Raw genomic sequence first — 19,950 nt, 5'->3', positions numbered from 1 at the left:
TGTTACCATTTATACAGGAAGATCGTGAGTTTGGGGCTGGTTACCCTGTCCATTGATCTTTTTACCGTTCTCTAAGTGGTCTAAACACATTAGCACCAGAAAAATGTAAAAGAGAGACCCATACTGTTCTTTAACCGTTCGGCCGTCCTCTGTCAAAGCATCTCTCGTCTACCTTGCCGACTGGACGATCCCGAATTTAATGCGACACTGTTGCACTCTCATGACAAACACAAACAACACTTTAACACTAAGAACACTTTTAAAATGTTAATCACTCGTGACTTCGTACATTACGGACACAAAGAGAAGGAACATTTAAACCACAAAGATTACTCAAAACAAAACAAAAGAGAAGTGAGCGAAAAGTTCAAATCCCAATTCTGATATTAGTTAACACAAAAGATTAGAACGTGTAAGTACTTTAGACTTTTAAAATCTACTGAGGTTAGGTTAGTTCGTTCCGCACGAAGTCTCGAAATAAAAGTGAGTCAACGCCGGTGTTGCCACGCTTTATATAGGTTTCTGCTACAAGATGGCGTTAGTCCGCTAACACTATAATATGTGTTCTTTGGTTTTAAGATTGGAATTTGGAACCAAGGATGTTTCAGAAACGGGATTGCGCAAATTGTGACTCTCGTATGCCAAAATCTAGTACGTTTTTGACGTACGGTAGTCAAATATAGCGTTTTCGTTAATCTCGCTAAGTCTCGTTTTTATCAAGATTTATTTTATCATTATTTTTTCCCAAGATAAAAGGATCTAGAACACAGTTTTCATGATTTAGTAATACTACGAATTCTATTACAGCGCCTGTACATGCTCAAGACAGAGAGCCAATGGGTTCAATGTTCATAGTAGTCTTGCATCAACCCTTTAGAATTTACGTGATTTGTGTTTATATTCAGAGTTTAAACTTAGCGCTAAAGGCCGATTTACATTATCTTAGTGTTTAGCAGAGTGCTTTAGGATAGTACTTTAGTTGAAACATGTAAACGCTACTTGCTTTAGTACGGTTCTTCTTGACTTTCAAGTTGAATCAAAATAGAATCGCTTTTTATTTTTGTTTCAAGTGACACCCCTCCCGCGCTCGCGCAACCCCCGAGAGCTTCCCTCGTTGTGTGCAAACACGTAATTTAGTAAAATCTTTAGGAGAGTGCACAAGTGCCGTGAAACGCGTGCGTGTTTTTTTATTTTTAAAGATGGCTAAATGGTCGGAAGATACAACTATCAAATTTGTGTCTGAATATGTTGTTCACGAATGTTTGTGGAACTTTCGGCATACACTGCCTTAAAAGAAGCTATTTTGTTTATTATTTATATTTAGTTTATTTATTTCGAATAAAATCTCGTCTTCTATTTATTTGTTCCATAACTACAGTTAGTATTTTGCGTAGAATATAGTGTATTTGCCGACGTCGTTGCGCGTTCATTGTGGCGCTCGCGCTGTAATGATACTCTACTGGAAGAAATGTAAACGTTCACTCGCAACGCACTAAAGCACTAAAGAACTTGCCTTTCAACTTGTACTAAAATACTCTCCTAAACACTAAGATAATGTAAATCGGCCTTAATTCTCGAGTCTAAATCTAGGATATGGTCCGCTATAACGAGTCTAACTTCTCACATCAGGTTATTTCGAGTATTATTCATATTTGTTAGTTATAGATTATTATATAAAAAATTGGCGATGAACTTTAATATCGTCGGATATATTTTAATGAAATTGATATTAAACTTGTTCTACACTGGCAATTTCTTATCTGTACGATATTAATCATTAATCTATGCCACAACAATTGAAATATCAAATAGAGAAAATGGCGGTTGTTGAATTTCCGTAATCAAAAATAATTGTTTCTTCTGAATTGTTTAGTATAGCAAGTAACAAACATTACCAGAAAAGTACTTTTAAATGAAAGAGTTTATAGATAGCTTGACATATTACCAATGAGTTTTTAAGTCAATAATAGTGCATTTAAACCCAGCGAAACCGTAAGCATCAGACAGTCAGACACATTGTAAACAGATTTTGGGTTATTTAGTGTGATTTATTATAAAAGTTCTTTTCCAACATGATTCGCTATGGTATTATGAGGTATATATTATTATAATATACCGGATACAAACATTTGCTCGTAGATTACGAGCATTAATGAGAAATGTTTTGATTACAAGTAATATAGATATAAAATGGGTGAAAAGGAGGGATTTAATACCCTAGACTTTGAAAAGAAGTTGGCTTCGTTGAAGGATACACAGGAAGCTATTCAGGGACTTTCATCTTGGTGTTTAAAACAACGGGCGCATCATAAGAAAATTGTATCAAGTTGGTTAAATGTGTTGAAGCGTGTGAAGGTGGAGCAGAGATTAGTACTATTTTATTTAGCTAACGACGTTATTCAATATAGTAAAAGAAAGAATTATGAATTTGTTGAAAGTTGGGGCCTTAATTTGCAAAAAGCTACACCACTTGTCAGGTTGGTACTATGTTTACTTAATTTAAAGTGGACTATATAAAATGCTTTATAATCTAATGATTATATTTGTCAGTATCAACAAAACAAAAACAATATGGAAGACACTTATTTTATGAATGTTTGTTACTGTGCACATTTCACTGTTTTCTACTTAATACAATAATTGCTTATTTACTTCTAGACCCCATTCAGTTATAAAATCTCCCAGTTATAATGTGGCTTTTATGAAATCTGAAAACATAACTGGAATGTGTAAAGCAATATTATTAATTTAATTAATTTGGTTTATTATATCTATTTTAAAATTCATGCTTTATTTATTTATAACCTATACAGGTTTTAAGCCAACCTTACATTATTATATATTTATGATAAAAGGTATTATTTTCTGTAGGGTAAAGAAGTAAGTTTATGAGTCTTTTTTACTGACTTCCTATTACTATCCACTTATTACCCGATGGTAAATAAGAAAATGTAATATTGTATTTTGATTTAAATTAAATTAGGCATGACAATAGTCTTTTAAATAAGTAGGACTATTATTTTAGTTAATTAAAATTCGATAAAAAGTGAATGATGGAATGTTATTAACAATTATATTTTTTGCATTAGGAGAAGCAGGAATAAACAAAGCTAATTTTTTAATTTCAGAGATGAAAAAGTTCGTCCAAAAATCCTGCGCATTTTCAAAATATGGGAGCAAAGATCAGTATATGATGATGAGTTTCTCTCAGACCTCACTGGATTGCTAGTCGCTGGTGCAGTTAAAAAGACCGATGATGATTTCGATTTTCAGGTAAAACAACAATTCATATGCAATTCTAATCTCATGTAAAACTTTTGATAATCTTAGAATCATTTAACAGTTGTAATAATGTCTAATGAGGTATTGTTTTAATATTTAAAGAAAAACGCTTTTTACCGGATTAAAGTTATGTATTATAATAAATTTACAACTATTTGACATAATTTTAAATTTATCCGACGTTTCGCGTGCTTTACAGCGTGCGTGGTCACGGTGACTGAAGACAAAAGATGTTGAATGTCAAAAAGTATCACAGCTGCAGAGAAAGTTAACTAACTAAAGTAAAGGTAAACTAAACTTAAGGTAACTCCGGGGAAATAAATACAGATAATGCAACTTTCTCTGCAGCTGTGATACTTTTTGACATTCAACATCTTTTGTCTTCAGTCTCAATTTATAATAATACATAACTTTAATCCGGTAAAAAGCATTTTTCTTTAAATGTGTAATAAAAGTTATGTAAATCAAAGACAATACTATTGTTTTAATATGTTTCACATAAAAAGGAAAACATAATTTGGTCATATTGTAGCTTATATTTGCAACATCTGATAATCTGAAGTTTTTAAAAACCCTGAAAGTGTTTTGTGAACAAAGATCTATTGATACATAGTTAAAATATCCACAACCTGATTCTAAAAACATTTCTGTTTTTCCACTAAAATAGAAACAAAAACGGGAAAAATGGCCGCTTCATGAATGTGTTTTTATGTAACTGTGAAATAATAAAAACATAGTTATCAGACATGTTGACATATTGATACAACTGATTTCAGCCACAACAATTAGTCAACAAAATAAAACAATGTTCGGTCCTTGAAGCAGACACGGATTTGAGACTGAAACATATACACGAGAGTACTTTGGATTTCTCAGATACAGATGCACTTTGTGAAAGCCTTAAAGGTATGGCTAAAATTTGTAATCACTTATATAAAATCAACCTCTAAGGGAGCGTTCAACTATTACGTAACGCAATTTTTGGAGATTATTGACCTCCCTCCCCCATGTAACTCGCCGTAACGTTTTTCAGTACCCAAGTATAGTAAAACGTTTCGTGACCACCTAGTGACTCTTTAGTTACTATTATGTTGTGTAAGTCGAAAAAAATATTAGCAATAACGCATAATTTAATTCCCGCCCCGCAACGTAACGTTTCACAAAAGGACCCCCTCCCCAAAGTACGTTACGTAATACTTGAACGCTCCCTAACTTGGTAAATGTTAATTGTTTCATGATTGAATTATGGCTATATGTTTGAATTCTGGTGAATATATTATCCAACTACAGTCCGTTCCGTACAATTAAACAGATATTTCTGGAGGCAAAGTTTATTTTATTACAATGAAACATTTACGGAAAGAGGCCAAGAGCAAGGGTTTTGTAATGGCACTTTATTTAAGATTCAAAGCCTTTATTTATTTTTATTTTTTTTTTTAACTAATACAAGAGAACAAAAATAAATGGCACTTTATACTTAATATAATATTTTATTCTTACAGAGAGATGTTTAAAAGATGACGTAGAAAAGGAACTAAATGAGGGCATCGGTTGTATAGAGAGGTATACGCAAGCATTACAAAGGGAGATAGTCGCTAGAGAGGCCTTATTAGCATTACTCACGTCTGCAAATCAATATTATTCAACGCAAAGAGGCGAAGTCAAAGTTGTTGCTTATGTAAGTAGAAAACTATGTGACTATTATTACTATTTATATTAAAAAAAGGGTGCGTGTACTTATGTACGCGCGTAAGAAGTTATACTTCTTTGGCATTATTAAAAATAGTTTATGATTGCATGCAAATAGTTAATTACTATTAAATAATCAAAGACTGGAAAAGGAGTCATTATAGTCAATAACGTTCAGTTTACAATTGAAAAATTAAATAAATAAATATTTATTATTATTCCCTTACATTAAGAGTGTAACATAAATTCTATTATTATTCGAATGTTGTTTTTAAATTATGTCCAATGCCGTAGCATCTTCCGTGGGCAACTTCATTCTGCTAATTTTGTGTCACGGTGCGCGCGCATCGTAAAATTTCACTCTCATCAATTTTAACGCGCCTAAAGAAGTATAACTTCAAAAAGTTTCTATATCTTGAAATTAGTTGATGCATGCTGTGATATAAATTCTCTTACAAATAGTTTTTGAACATGGTTTTTCTTTGAGAACAACCAAAGCTGCACTTAATATTCAGATGTATAAAAAGGTGTTTCAACCGTAAATTTTCTCGGAATAAAAGTGTAAAGATAATTGTCAGTTTGTGTTAAATAAATTAAGAACACCAATCTATAGTTGTTTTTGAAACTTAATGAAATAGTATCTAACTATATGAAACACTGAAAACTGAAATTATTGTAAAAAATAAAATATGTTTATTATGGAACATAAGATACATGTATCACGTCATTAAATTTGAATCTGTAGGCATCCCTACTCATCGGCAAAGAAGACAGAGGGTGTAGGCCGAGAGAAAAAGGCGGCGTAAAAAACGCGCGGTACACTTTTAAAATAGCAAATCATCAAACAACACTTATTTTAAAACAAATATCGCAAATTAATTAGAAGTAGCCTGTCTAGTACTAGTCCCAGGCCCTTTTATCAACTAGATAATCGTTAACTTTATAGTAAGCCTTTTTACACAGCTTTTCTTTAATACATTTCTTAAATTTATTAAAAGGCAGAGATAAAAGAGCCTCTGGGATTTTATTAAAGAAGAGTATCCCTTTTCCCAAAAATTGTATTGACATATACAAATACTTGAGGAGATTATCGTTAACAGCTACTATTTATTTATTCATTCTCACATTACACATCACTATTAGAGATTAAAAAGAAAAACAATAAATGTAAAGATAAGAAGAAAATGTTATTAAGGAAGAGTAGAATGAAAACTAAAATATACTAATACCTGAAATTATAAACACAGCAATTAATCTAATATATAAAATTCTCGTGTCACAATGTTCGTTCCCATACCCCTCGAAACGGCTCGACCGATTCTTATGAAATTTTTTATCCATATTCAGTAAGTCTGAGAATCGGCTACTATCTATCTTTCAAAGCCCTAAATCTTAAGGGTGGTCCCACCCTAAATTTTTATTTTTTATGATACAGCAAACTAAAATACATAGAACCCTTAATTTTCACCCCTCTACGATCAACCTTTATGTTTTATTTGTTAGTTAGAAACTTATAACTTGAACTCTGATATATATATAGAGAAAAATCACAGAAAAACCTAAAAAAAATTCATTTCGGAAAACCGATCAGTCTTGGGGTAGCATAGCAAAATGTTCCATGTTGGTATGTACTAAAAAGGTAGGCTAAGTAAAATCACATTAAGGAGAAACGAAGTTCGCGGGGGCAGCTAGTAATACTCTAAACAAATGTGACCATTGGAGTTGTTCACCAAAATTCGACTAGTGAATGAGCTTATATATTATATGTGTCAGTGTATTATATAGTGTTCTAAATTATAGAATATATTTATAGAAATATTATTTCCTTTATTCATAAAAGAAATATATTACTATTTAGATTTAAGTACTCATCCGCCTCTTAATAAACACATTTTATAAAAGGTAAAAGAGTCCAATTAGTAATTATTCTTATGAATATGGGTTAATTTTACAAAATTTGTAAATATCCATATAAATCTGTATGATGAAAAAAAAAGTAGAATAAATTAATATTTCAGGCTTACAAAAGCTTTGGATCACGAGTTCGTGTGTTAAAAAGAAAGTTGGACGATTTGACTCCTACCCTGCCTTCTTCAGTTCCATCTCCACCCCTCAGGGATGAGGATGTTCCTTCTCCAGGCCCCGATGAAGACCTGCCTCTACCTAACACGGGAGATAATGATGGTAAGATGGCATTCAATTTTATATGTTCCGGGTCTCAAATGCTTAATAACTATGATGGATACTAAATTATTTATATCCTTCGTATTTCTACGGTTAACTTAATACAATTATAAATATAGCCATAAATAGACTACAGATCTATTTTTGGCTACATATATGTCTATTTAAATAATTTGAATGTGCATTATTATAACAATTAATAAACATTAGCAAGGTACCTTTAAATTTTTGTTTTTTCAGTCACTAGTTCTAAATTATTTATTAAAAAGTTACCCTAATTTTTTTACTTATATTATTAAATCTATATTAATTAATGCAAACCATAATTGTTTAGTTTAAATTTTGTAGTATAATAGTATAGTATTTGTATAGGCCCTTACGGGTAAAAATCTCTTCTATATTTTCCATTTCTCCATTTTGATTTTTTGGATTCTGATTTTGATTATTCCGAATAAAGTTGTGTTTTATAATAAATATAGTTTTAGTTTTCCATGCAATGCTAGTCATTTTAAGTATCAATAGTAAAAGACTAAATACGTTACTATCAATGTACAAAATAAAAAAATAAAATCAAGTATCAAGTAAGTTTAATCCACTAAATATATCAAACTTTTAGGGATACCATACTAATTTTTTTTGAATTTGCCGCGCTTTTTTGTTATCTTTCATTAGCCAGACTAGTTATTAGCTTATTCTATAGGTTTATTGTCTACTCTATTTATTATGATTCATATGATAAATCTATATTTTAAGGGGCTAGCTAAATGTATACCTACATAGTAATAGGACTATTGACGACTCATTGGTCTAGTGGTTAGTAGGGGAGACCGGGTACAAAAGTAACACTTTGTACTTCACACTTGATTTGTGGCTAGGTTTTAATATTGTCATTAAATTAATATAACCATATATAAATTCAGTTTATGTTCTTTACACTAGCAGCTCGATTTATTTTACTATGGTGTGTTTTATATGAATAACAGAGAGTTAAAAAAAAAAGTCAGTTGTTACTTTCGACCACGTAGGCAGGTCGAAAGTAACACGTTGTGGGTCGAAAGTAACAAGAAGAAGAGGTTGGTAATTAATACAATATTATATATAATACTTGTTTATTATCAACAAGTATTTATGTAAAAAGTAAAAGTTCTGCATTCTGCATCCATCCACTAGCATTGCCAGCTCCGGCACAACCAACAGGACCCTCAAGTATCATGTGGTCTTGGAATTTTTTCAATGGGAATACGAAAAAAGGAGGTATGTGTCCTCCTTGAGCATTAATCGCAACAGCAACAGTTACTAATCTTCCACGTTCTGCTGAGGTTACTGCACCTACTTGTTCAGTTCCTTTTTGAGCAACAATCGTGCTAAGTTTTTGGACAGTGGACCCCTGTCTCATCCATATTCCAGATATCTTTTCACTCAAATTTGTACCTATCAATTACCTCAGCAAGATTATCAAAAAATTTGCTCACATTATGTTCGTTGAAACTCTGAGATCTCAAACAGAGGCTCGGGTGCCGTTTTAAAAAACCCGTCAACCAATCATTACCAGCCATTTGACTATCGTGCCACCTTCAGAAAAAATTTCTAGTAGTTATTCTTATGCGTTGTCGCGGCATTCTGTTGGAGTAAAGGTAATTAAATCATTACGGGGACAAAAGTAACTTGTTACTTTTGTACCCTTCCTCATTTTTGTTGAAACATGAAATATAACCTTAGAACGGAACGAGCTAAACAAAAACAAATTTAAACAATGTACAATCAATCTAATCAAAAATAGATATGCAAACATTCAGATTACTACCATCCTTTTACGACTATGTAAACATTAAATAACAAAATATCGAAAAACTTACTTTTGGTTTGTAAAAACACTTAGTATCCTCTCGCACAATCTAACAGTGCTTGAAGTACGCGGCGACTTACTACAAGTGAGGGGGGTGCTCTCAGCTATCGCCTGACGGCGACGAAGCTGTGTTCGACCATTGGATGAATCTAGAGAGCATTTGTTACTTTCGACCCGCCGTTACTTTTGTACCCGGTCTCCCCTACCCTGCAAATCCATGGGTAGTAGTAGACTGCAAATCCATGGGTCCCAGGTTCGATCCCCGGCTGAGACGAACATCGATGTGATGAGCATTTGGTGTTATGCTTAGGTCTTGGCTGTTTAAATATGTATTTATATATCTATCTATAATATGTATGTATATCCGTTGCCTAGTACCCATAACACAAGCTTCACCAGCTTAGCATGGGGCTAGGTGAATTGGTGTGAATTGTCTTTAAAAAAAAAAAAAATAGGATATTTTTTAATTGAATATTAATATAATTCCAGTGGGTTACAACATAGACCAGACATTCAATTCGACCATGTCAGCTGATGGCTCTCTTTACAACTTGGGACTTTCGTCATTTCTCACTTCGGATAATCCTCTCTCAATGTTTGGGGATGAGATTGATCTCACTAATGGTAAATATAATAATACAATATATGATAAATTTGTATATATTGAAAGTAATATATACAGTCTGATTGGTGTATATACTTAATTATGTTATTAGTAGCCTAACTTTATGAGATTAATCAAGAAAAAAAATATCAAAATTCATCAAAATTAGTTCATTCATCAACAATCGTATTTTAATATTCCAGCCAATAAAATAGAAGTAATAAATACGAGGCCAAGCGATAAACAAGATTTCAGTATAAATGACTTCTTGAAAACCCTCACTCCAGCTGAAAACTCCGTATCGCCAAATGATTCCGGTAAAAAGCTACATTTATATATATATATTGCCATGTATATTATTTCTAGGAAACATTTTTTTAGTTCATCTATCGACTATAATAGAAAATAGGGTTTGATCGTAGAGGGGTGAAAATTAGGGGTTGTATGTATTTTTATATGCTGTATCATAAAAAATAAAACCAAAAAAATGTCTTAAAAATAAATTTTTGGGGTTTGAAAGATAGATAGTAGCCGATTCTCAGACTTACTGATGCAAAAAATTTCATAAGAATCGGTCGAGCCGTTTCGGAGCAGTATGGGAACGAACACTGTGACACGAGAATTTTATATGGTATACTAGCAGACCCGCCAAGCGTTGCTGTGGCTAAGGTTTTTGTTATATGTATTACATAGTAGTAAACTATTCAAAGGAAACGGTAGGAGAACTTATGTGAAAGGTAGATAGCTTATGTGAAACGTTGGTACTTTTAACAGAGCGCCATCTGTTAGAATTGTATCAAATAATAAACAAATATTTGCAATAAAATAATATTGCGGGTATAAATTGACATGTAAGTATGTAAGCTATACTATCATTTAAGTTAGATCAAACTGCACACGGTGTCCAAATTTGATTGATATCGGTTCGGTAGTTTAGGAGTCCATAGCGGACAAACAACGTGACACGTAATTTATATATATTAAGATATAACCTAATTTCTAAAACAGGTATTTCAAGTAGCTTCATACCTCTCTCATACCTGAAGTCGTAGGTTCGATTCCTAGCTGTGCATCAATATATCTATGTGCGCATTGAAAACTCGTACGGTGAAGGGAAACATCGTGAGGAAACTGGCACAGAAGGCTATTCACATACTTGCCTATTAAAACACAAATGATAACGAATTAGATAAATCTGAGGCCCAGATCTAAAAGGTTGTAGCCCCACTGGTTTTTTTACATTAACTATTTTTTATAATAATAATAATAATTTATTTATTGCAAGAATATGGTACAAAAATATTGAGGTGGTACAATCGCAAGTTCGCATATTCTGCCACAAACAATGGCGCGCAAATTTGTCTTAAGAAATTTTATATTAAATAATTAAATTATTAAATAAATTTGTATGTGATGTGCAAATATATATTCCAGTGTCCAAAAGTCAAGAGTCGTTGCCCGGTTTGGACCTTCTGACACCGGATAGCACCGGAATACCGCCTCCGCCCACTTCCTTCTACAGCGCTATGGACCCAATCACCATATCCGGTTCGTTTATATGTATAACTTATTTATTTATTTTAACATTGAAATTCACAGGTCTATTCAAAAAGGCAAAAAAAAAATGTCTGTCTATTTGTTTTTTTTTTTTTTAAATTTATGACAACATTAAATGGTTGTAAATGATAATAGTCAGTTTTGGAATCACGTTATTGCAAGAAACATCGAAATTCGCCAGAAAGCCTACTACGTAACATAGTAAACATAGAAAATTTTAAATATTTCAGTTTAAGGAGCGTTCAAGTATTACGTAACGAAGGGAAGGGGGGGGGGTCCTTTTGTAAAACGTTACGTTGCGGGACGGGGATTGAATTACGCGTTAATGTTAATTTTATTTTCGACTTTCCAGTACTTTACAGCACATAATGGTAACTTTTAGCTATAAAGAGTCACTGGTTACGAAACGCGCCGTAACGTTTTTATGTGCCCAATAGTAAAACGTTACGGCGCGTTACACACGGGGGGGGGGGGGGGGGTCTGCGTGACGTAATACTTAAACGCTCCCTAAATCTTAATTGTTTTTAGAATATTCTTTATAGCATTTAAAGTTTTAATTGTATATTATGAAAATTCAATTTGTTTTACAGAGGACGCGGAACACCAATATCTCCCCGAGGCAATAGTGAGTAGACAGTGGACTAATGCATGGGCTGCGCCTGCGCCGATTACGGTTCGTTTTTGGTTTTTTTATTTTCAATACACAAAAAAAATATTATTATTTATGAGAATTAGAAAAAGTTTGAGACTCATTTCGTTTGAATCTATTATTATATATATATTGATTGACAAATAACTAACTGTAATTTAAATGACCAAGAAAGCGTATTTTCAATATTAAAACCGACACTTTCATCTTTCATTATTTATGGATACGATTTTTGCACAATTTTCGTAATTTATCACTTTCCTAATCCACTGCAATTCTTATCAACAGACACAATCCTGTTGTCAAATATGTCAAACATAGAAAAAAAAATTGACAGCTCACGAAACAACAACTCTACTATCAAATATGTTAACGTTCTCTATCCGCCCTCGGTTTGGTTATTTTTTTTTATACGCACATTATAGTAATTAAATATCACAATTTGTAGAATTAAGATATTTAAAATAGACAATGAATAAATGGCGCGTTTTTTAGATTTAGCAAGTAACCGTTTGTACGATCGATACAACAATGTCAGCGAACGCATACAGATTAAAAACTATACGAACAATGCTATTTTCCATTTACAGTCAAAATATATAATAACGATATCGAAGGGAAAACCGATAGTCGTAACAGGCGATGATGTTGTTATTAATAACCTAATACAATAGAATTCAGCCGGGACCTTTGATTTTGGTCAATATAACCGGTATGTTGTTCTAAACGATGTCGTGTAGTTCCAAATACGCCCACGGAGCGCTGCTCAACTTTTTGTTGCTAATTTATTGATTTTACGTATTTTTAGTGCTAAGTGCGAGACGATATTTCTGTTTCTCAAACAAAAACGCCAATTCGTTTTATATTCTGTGTTAGACTTTAGTAATCAATTGTCGCCAGTTGCCTTTGTGAATAAAATAAAAATAAATATATAGTATTTTTAATATTACGAGAACTATAATGGCGCTTCTAAACGGGCCATGTTTTGCTGCAATTGATGGCTGCAACACTGTGGCCGGCAACATTGCAAACAATAGCAGCCACACTATGCAATATTGCAGTAATGTCCCGGCCATATAGCCAAACATGTTTGCCGGACGATCGCTAGGCTATCGAATTTAACTGCAATATTGCACAGCCAGTTCTCTTGTTGTTTCAGTCACTCTCTTTGTTATGGCATAGCGTATCCTTTTCTACGCGACATGACGTTTGCTATGAGTGAAGTGTGCCTGTTGCTATATTCTGTGTTTTGCGATCAGCTGTATTTGAAACGTCAAAAAAGATTACTACGTAAAAATGACTACTTTTGACATTCTAGTTCTTGAATAATTTATTATCAAGACTTATTTCTAGACTCAAATTGTCTACAGTTTCACGCCTATTTAAGTAAGGGCAAATCCACAATCTCTTCTTTTTCTGTTTCTTTTTTAAAACAATATAAGCTGCTGCGACAAGTGTGATTTCGTCAGCCATTATTGCCGGTTTGTGTAGCCCGTTTAGGAGTCTGCATCATAGGCCATACTATTGCAGACATATTGCAACACATTGCCCAGCCATAGATTGTTCGGCCATCAGCTGCATTAAAATATTTTTGTAATGGCCGGGCAATTAGTGGCCAACAGTGCAGCCATTTAGACGCGCCATTATAATATATAACTGTGGAATAATTGATGTATGAATATTCCAGCCCCGTGTGCCAGTGACGAATGAACGGGCCGTGTTCGAGGAGCCTCCCGCGTCTCCGCCCCCTTCGTTAGCGCCCCCTTTGCCCGTGCCTACGATTGTGGAAACACACCCTACGGTAAGTGGATATAACACGCACATTTCTAATATGTTGCAACTGTTCAACACCTGGTATGCAATTATTGTAAGACACTTCATGCTTGCTGCAATTGTAACCTTAATACTTATGTTATACTTCTTCCCCAATTTATACTTGCTGCTAACTTGGTAGCTGTTGTATATTTATACTTCTTCCCCAATTTATACTTGCTGCTAACTTGGTAGCTGTTGTATATTTATACTTCTTCCCCAATTTATACTTGCTGCTAACTTGGTAGCTGTTGTATATTTATACTTCTTCCCCAATTTATACTTGCTGCTAACTTGGTAGCTGTTGTATATTTATACTTCTTCCCCAATTTATACTTGCTGCTAACTTGGTAGCTGTTGTATATTTATACTTCTTCCCCAATTTATACTTGCTGCTAACTTGGTAGCTGTTGTATATTTATACTTCCTGCCCACTCAATACTTGCTGCAATAACGCGTAATTTAATCGCCGGAAAAAAAATTCGTTACGTAATACTTGAACGCTCTCTTACTTAATACTTGCTGTTCATTTTATATTTCTATGTAGTGTCTCTTTACTCTTTTATCAAATTACCCTTATTATTATATCCATGTATATTGGCACATTATACAGGTCGATATGTTATAAAATACTAATATAGTTAAATTTGCAATAAATCTTTGAAAATATCTATATATCCATCATATAGATAGAAGATGACCCGTCTACATACTTGAATTGTCAAAAATATTGAGTAAAAATTTGAAATCGATTTCAGGAAAGTTCAACGCGTGACGTGGATCACAGAGGCATACTACCGCCGCCCCCGCCGCCGCCATCCTTGCCTATGCTTGGGAGTGAGTATTATATCACATATATAGATATACAGTAAATGCTCTTTCTATATAAGTCTCTTTCGTATCTCCTGTTATAGTTGTATATCTATAGCATTTGGATTTGAATCGGCTGTTCATACATAGAATAACGCTGTGCTTATGATATAAAAACATTAATGTAAATATAACTTAGAAAAGATTCATGTAAATGGAACTTAGAAAAGATTCGTGTAAATATAACTTGGAAAATATTCGTGTAAATATAACTTAGAATAGATTCGTGTAAATATAACTAAGAAAAGATTCGTGTAAATATAACTTGGAAAAGATTCATGTAAATGGAACTTAGAAAAGATTCGTGTAAATATAACTTAGAAAAGATTCGTGTAAATATAACTTGGAAAAGATTCATGTATAGCAAACGGTTTTCTGGTAATTTGTATTAAAATTACGTTAAATGCTATAATGTATAATGATTTATAGTTAAAACATGGCCTTTGTATGCTGAAAATAAATAAAACTGAATGGATACGTAATTTACATTACTATATAAAACCCATGTATTAAAGTACTTTAGGCACACGGCGTACCTAGGCACAGGGTTCGATTCCCAGAGGATTGTTTTGTAGACATGGAATGGTGATTTCAGATTTGATATTCAAACACAAATATTTAATGATGATTTTTTTAACAGGTATAGAAGACGTGGACCACAGATTGTTGCCGAGTTTACCTTTGCCTCCGATCACTCCACCCGCAATAAGGCATCCCCTTTCACAAGGTATCTTTTTTTTTTTTTCGAAAAAAAATAGTATGACATAGGACTATGACTATGACTACTGATGTAACACACGAGGCAAACGGGCAGGATGTTAAGTGATACCGCCGCTCATAGACACACTTATTACCAGAAGGCTCGCAAATACGTTGCCGGCATTTAAAATAAATAATAAATAGAGTAGATAATAATTTCCTGCACATGGTCAGTCTCAATACAAATAGGCCAAGTTAGGAGAACAGTATTTTTAAAAGGATCACAACCTACAATTGAAGTTTTAATACAGTAATCCCCCTCATAGCGATTTCCGTCCCTCATATAACGCGGTATTACGTCCCTAAAACGCGGAGATTTCTGAAGTTATATTTCTGAGTCAAATTGGTATTGATTTGTCAAGTCCAATTTTATTGTTCGAAAAAATGGTTTTACAAGAATACACCTACAACGCGATTTACTATAACGCGATCCGGGTCTACCGCGTTATATGGGATTACTGTATTACGATATTAATACGGTGTGGAATTGTTAAATTACGAAAAATAATCTGATAAAGAATTTTTTAGATTAGTTCTTAATGTATGTAATTAAATTTCAGATGTGGACCACAGAAATTTAATATCTCTGACGCATCAACCGCCCAGACCACACAATGCGGTAACCGATCAGGTATGTTTTATTATATACTTATAAAACACGTTTGTTTTTATACATAACAATGTCTAATACGATAAAATATGACTCATTGTCACATTACGCTTATTGTCCCGTTACGCTCATTGTACGCTTACGCCGCTATCTATATCTCTTTCACTCGAAGACTTAAGTATGCAATCATTTCATCAATGTTTTGTTATGACGTTGTTACGATAAGCTATCGTTCGTTTTTTTACACTTAACTGTAATACGGAAATAAAGTAAAATTAAAATATAAAAAAAGGAGGACAACTGGCGGCCTTATCGCTTTCGAGCGATCTCTTCCAGGCAACCTTCCTTTATTTAAAATCTACAATTTTGTTATTTCTTATAACTTGTTATAGTAACTTCGTTCAGAGCTATTTGAACCACTATTCCTTTTAATTAATCTAAATTATATTTAATCCAAAAAAACTGATAAAAAGGTCAAAATAGGCACAATTACAAACAATTATGATGATCATCACATACTATTATTAGCTTGTTATAAACTATTTTTTGAGGTCGTAGGATCAATGTCCGGCTGTGCACCAATGGACTTTCTTTCTATGTGCGCATTTAACATTTGCTCGAACGGTGATGGAAAACATCGTGAGGAAACCGACATGTCTTAGACCCTAAAAGTCGACGGCGTGTGTCAGGCACTGGAGACTGATCACCTTGACTTGCCTATTAGATTTAAAAATGATCATGAAACAGATTCAGAAATTTGAGGCCAAGACTTAAAGAGGCTGTAGCGCCACAGATTTTTTTTTATTTATAAACTATGTTTAGAGTTAATAAAATGCAAATTGCAGGATTATCGGGTACCAGCGATGGTCCCACCTCCGGACATCGTCGAAAGTGTTGATATGGACCTCTCCGAAGATGAAGAGCAACGTAAGTTTATATTTTCGTGTGGCATATGTGGAAATGCAATTTTCAAAATAATTTTATTTAAAATAAAGATATATAAATATATAGTATCCAAAATATAATAAATAAAAACCCTTATTACAAAATTCAAACAGTTTTGCAATCTTATTTTTCTAGTATGCAGGTTTAAATGTGTTAGATAAACCAATATTTAACTGAAAAATGCAAGTGGTGATTTCAAAAGTAACAGAATACTTATTTGAATGGTCTGTTAAGGGAGCGTTCAAGTATTACGTCACGCAATTTTTGGAGATTATTGACCCCCCCCCCCCCCAAAGTAACGCGCCGTAACGTTTTTCTGTATCCAATAGTAAAACGTTTCGTGACCATCTAGTGATTCTTTTAAAACCTAAAAGTTACTATTATGTGGTGTAAAGTACTGGAAAGTCGAAAATAATATTAACAATAACGCGTAAATCAATCCCCGCCCCGCAACGTAACGTTTTACAAATAGACCCTCCCCCCTCCCAAAATTCGTTACGTAAAGCTTGCGCGTAAGGTAGCGTAAGGTCTGCTGAAAGAGATTGCTCGAAAGCGATAGGGCCGCCAGTTGCCCATCAATTTATTTGATTATTTTAATTGTTCTGTTATTCTATATACTTGCAATAAAGTGTTAATAAATAAATAAATACTGCAAAATACACAAAGAAAAAAATATGTATATATAACAATTTACAACAGAAAGTTGTTAATTTTCTACAAAAATATGGCAAAAATGTTTTGTTTATTTATTTTAAATTCTATGTTGATTTGATATCAATTGATTTTAGCTCGGATAATTATAAAATCACCCTATCTAAAGAAGATTGTATAACAATTAATATTCCTTAAAACTAAAAAGAAAGACAAAATATATAATATAATACCAGTTATACAAGATTTATAATATCGCACTGTAGTAACATATAAAGATGTCTATTATGTCAGAGAAAGGATAGTCATTTAGAGATAATATATGTGTAGTATGGAGAGGCTATTTGTTATAATTCACAAAAATACATCTAATCGTTATCGCTAATTTGTAATGTTAAAACTAATGTATAATAATAACTTTCGTTTCCAGAAGTCGGGTACCAGAATCAAAACCAAATCGAACATAGAAGAAATAGCTTCAACAACAACAAAGTTCTCGTCGGCGGTGACGATAAACGCGCAGACAAACACACAAACCATCAAGACAGCCATTCCGCGCCCATCTTACCTCCCCCATCCAACCCCTTCGAAAACATGCCCCCAAATCTCAAATTCACAATTCCTCCAGAATTCCCTGATCCAAACATGCAAAAATTCCAGAATTACCCGGACAATGGCAATCCGTTCGAATTCGATAATCCAAAATTCCAACCCAAAAATTTCCCCGATTCCCCACTTCCCAATATGCAAAACTCCCCGAATTTCGAGAGACCCCAACCGCCCTACGAAGCCAATTTCGCGGAAGACGAGATCTACGAAGATCACGATCAGGATTTCGGTAAAAGTGATTGGAACCGGCAAAGGTACCCCCGAAACTGGGCCCCGCGGACTAACTTTAGGCCGCCGGGGCAATTCGGGCCCCAGTTTTGGCCCCGAAACGGACCCAGACCCAACGGGCCCAGATGGATGGGACCCAGACGTTTTTGGTGATGTGTAAATAGTTTGTGTATCACGGTGTTTTAATAAAGCTAATTAATAGACTACAGATTTATTTTACGATGTTCCCATTTTAAAATATTATTGAATCTGTGTCAAATTGTCAATCATGATAGTGCAGTAGTCTGTGAGCATTCGCTAGAGGCGTTACACATTGTATTCATTATAGATATAAAATAAAAAAAATATTCAAAATATACAATTATGTTCGTTATTTTTTTATGTATTTTACAATTTATTAGCCTGGATTGGTGTTTATGCCTAATATTTTATTCTTAGGGGCTGTTTCAAGTATTCCGTAAGCCCTATAGGGGAGCGTTCAAGTGTTACGTAACGTATCCTTACAACACATAATAGTAACTAAAGAGTCACTAGGTGGTCACGAAACGTTTTACTATACTTGGGTACAGTAATGTACTTAGGTACTGAAAAACGTAACGGTGAGTTACAGGGGGGGGGGGGTCAATAATCTCCAAAAATTGCGTTACGTAATACTTGAAAGCTCCCTAGGGGGGAGGGGGGTCTTTGATTTTCTTTTTTGGTAATTACGTCAACATTAATTATTTACTTTTTTACACATAGTATACCCACACATTGTCTATTTGAAAACCAAATGCATTGTTGAGGATTCCTGCAAAAAATGAATACGTTTATGAACTATTATTTTTGAGAGCTTTGCTTACTTTTGCTGACAAGAGGAGGGGGGGGGGGGAAATGGCAGCAAATCTGCTTACGTAATACTTGAACAGCCTCCTATCAAAAATTCTCTAAAGTCAAACTAAACTGTTAAAACATTTGGTTGTCATTTTTAACGTTTAAAATTTTTAAATTCAGTCCCTATTGTTTCCTATGGTATATGAGAATTCTTTTTAACATACATATATCTTGATAATTGTCAAAATACGGCAATCCATTTCACTGATGGCTTTTGGCAGATTTAGGTACTTGCCTTCTGAAATGAGCTATTTCTCCAATACAAAATAAAATATTATATAATTTATTATGTTTAAGAATTTGTTATATTTTTATTTATATAGCAAAATACCGCGATACACATACTAATATTAACACTAGCTTGTTTCATATTATACAGTAGCAAAAATAAATGTTTGTCTCAAGAATGTACAAATTTTTAGCCCCTGTATTTGTAAGATATTCCGTCCATTTTGAAATTTTAATTAGAATATGATACGGCTCTCAAAAGGATATTTAAGGAAATAAATGATTCTATCATTTCCACTTGAAGTAGAGTATTAGGGGTAATTGTCTGATTCGAAATAAATTTAGGAAAACTGACTTGGTCTTCATTCAAATAGCCTACTTTAGTCCCATAATACGATAATTACTGTGTGCTGGAATGAGACAGCGATATCTGTTCGTTTCAAAAACGCATTGGATTTTGACATGCGGGAAAGAGTTCACGTTAACCAATAGAAACTTTACGTAGACAAAAAAACTTTACGAAAATATACATACAATTTACTAATTCAAATCAA

The 19,950-nt window shown here is 33.4% G+C and overlaps 1 protein-coding gene across 3 annotated transcripts; it reads left to right on the top strand.

Annotated features, from left to right (window-relative positions):
* Positions 1-1,791: 1,791 nt before the first annotated feature.
* LOC125059047 (regulation of nuclear pre-mRNA domain-containing protein 2) lies at positions 1,792-18,501 on the top strand. 3 transcript variants are annotated; one of them, XM_047663228.1, is made up of 15 exons: positions 1,792-2,477; positions 3,129-3,273; positions 4,059-4,188; positions 4,785-4,960; positions 6,990-7,155; positions 9,491-9,625; positions 9,809-9,922; positions 11,040-11,153; positions 11,753-11,787; positions 13,499-13,612; positions 14,382-14,460; positions 15,134-15,220; positions 15,813-15,883; positions 16,708-16,789; positions 17,889-18,501. In XM_047663228.1, exons 1-15 carry the CDS (start codon positions 2,191-2,193, stop codon positions 18,446-18,448), a joined length of 2,295 nt encoding a protein of 764 aa, XP_047519184.1. In that variant the 5' UTR covers positions 1,792-2,190; the 3' UTR covers positions 18,449-18,501. The 3 variants fall into 3 exon arrangements, with proteins under 3 accessions (XP_047519184.1, XP_047519183.1, XP_047519185.1); XM_047663227.1 differs by having other exon boundaries at positions 11,753-11,835; XM_047663229.1 differs by lacking the exon at positions 9,809-9,922 and having other exon boundaries at positions 11,753-11,835.
* The last annotated feature ends 1,449 nt before the right edge of the window (positions 18,502-19,950 follow it).

Source organism: Pieris napi, chromosome 19, assembly GCF_905475465.1.
Source record: "Pieris napi chromosome 19, ilPieNapi1.2, whole genome shotgun sequence".
NCBI lineage: Eukaryota > Metazoa > Arthropoda > Insecta > Lepidoptera > Pieridae > Pieris > Pieris napi.
Note: the sequence above shows the minus strand (reverse complement) of the source record. Positions and strands in the feature narration are given on the sequence as shown.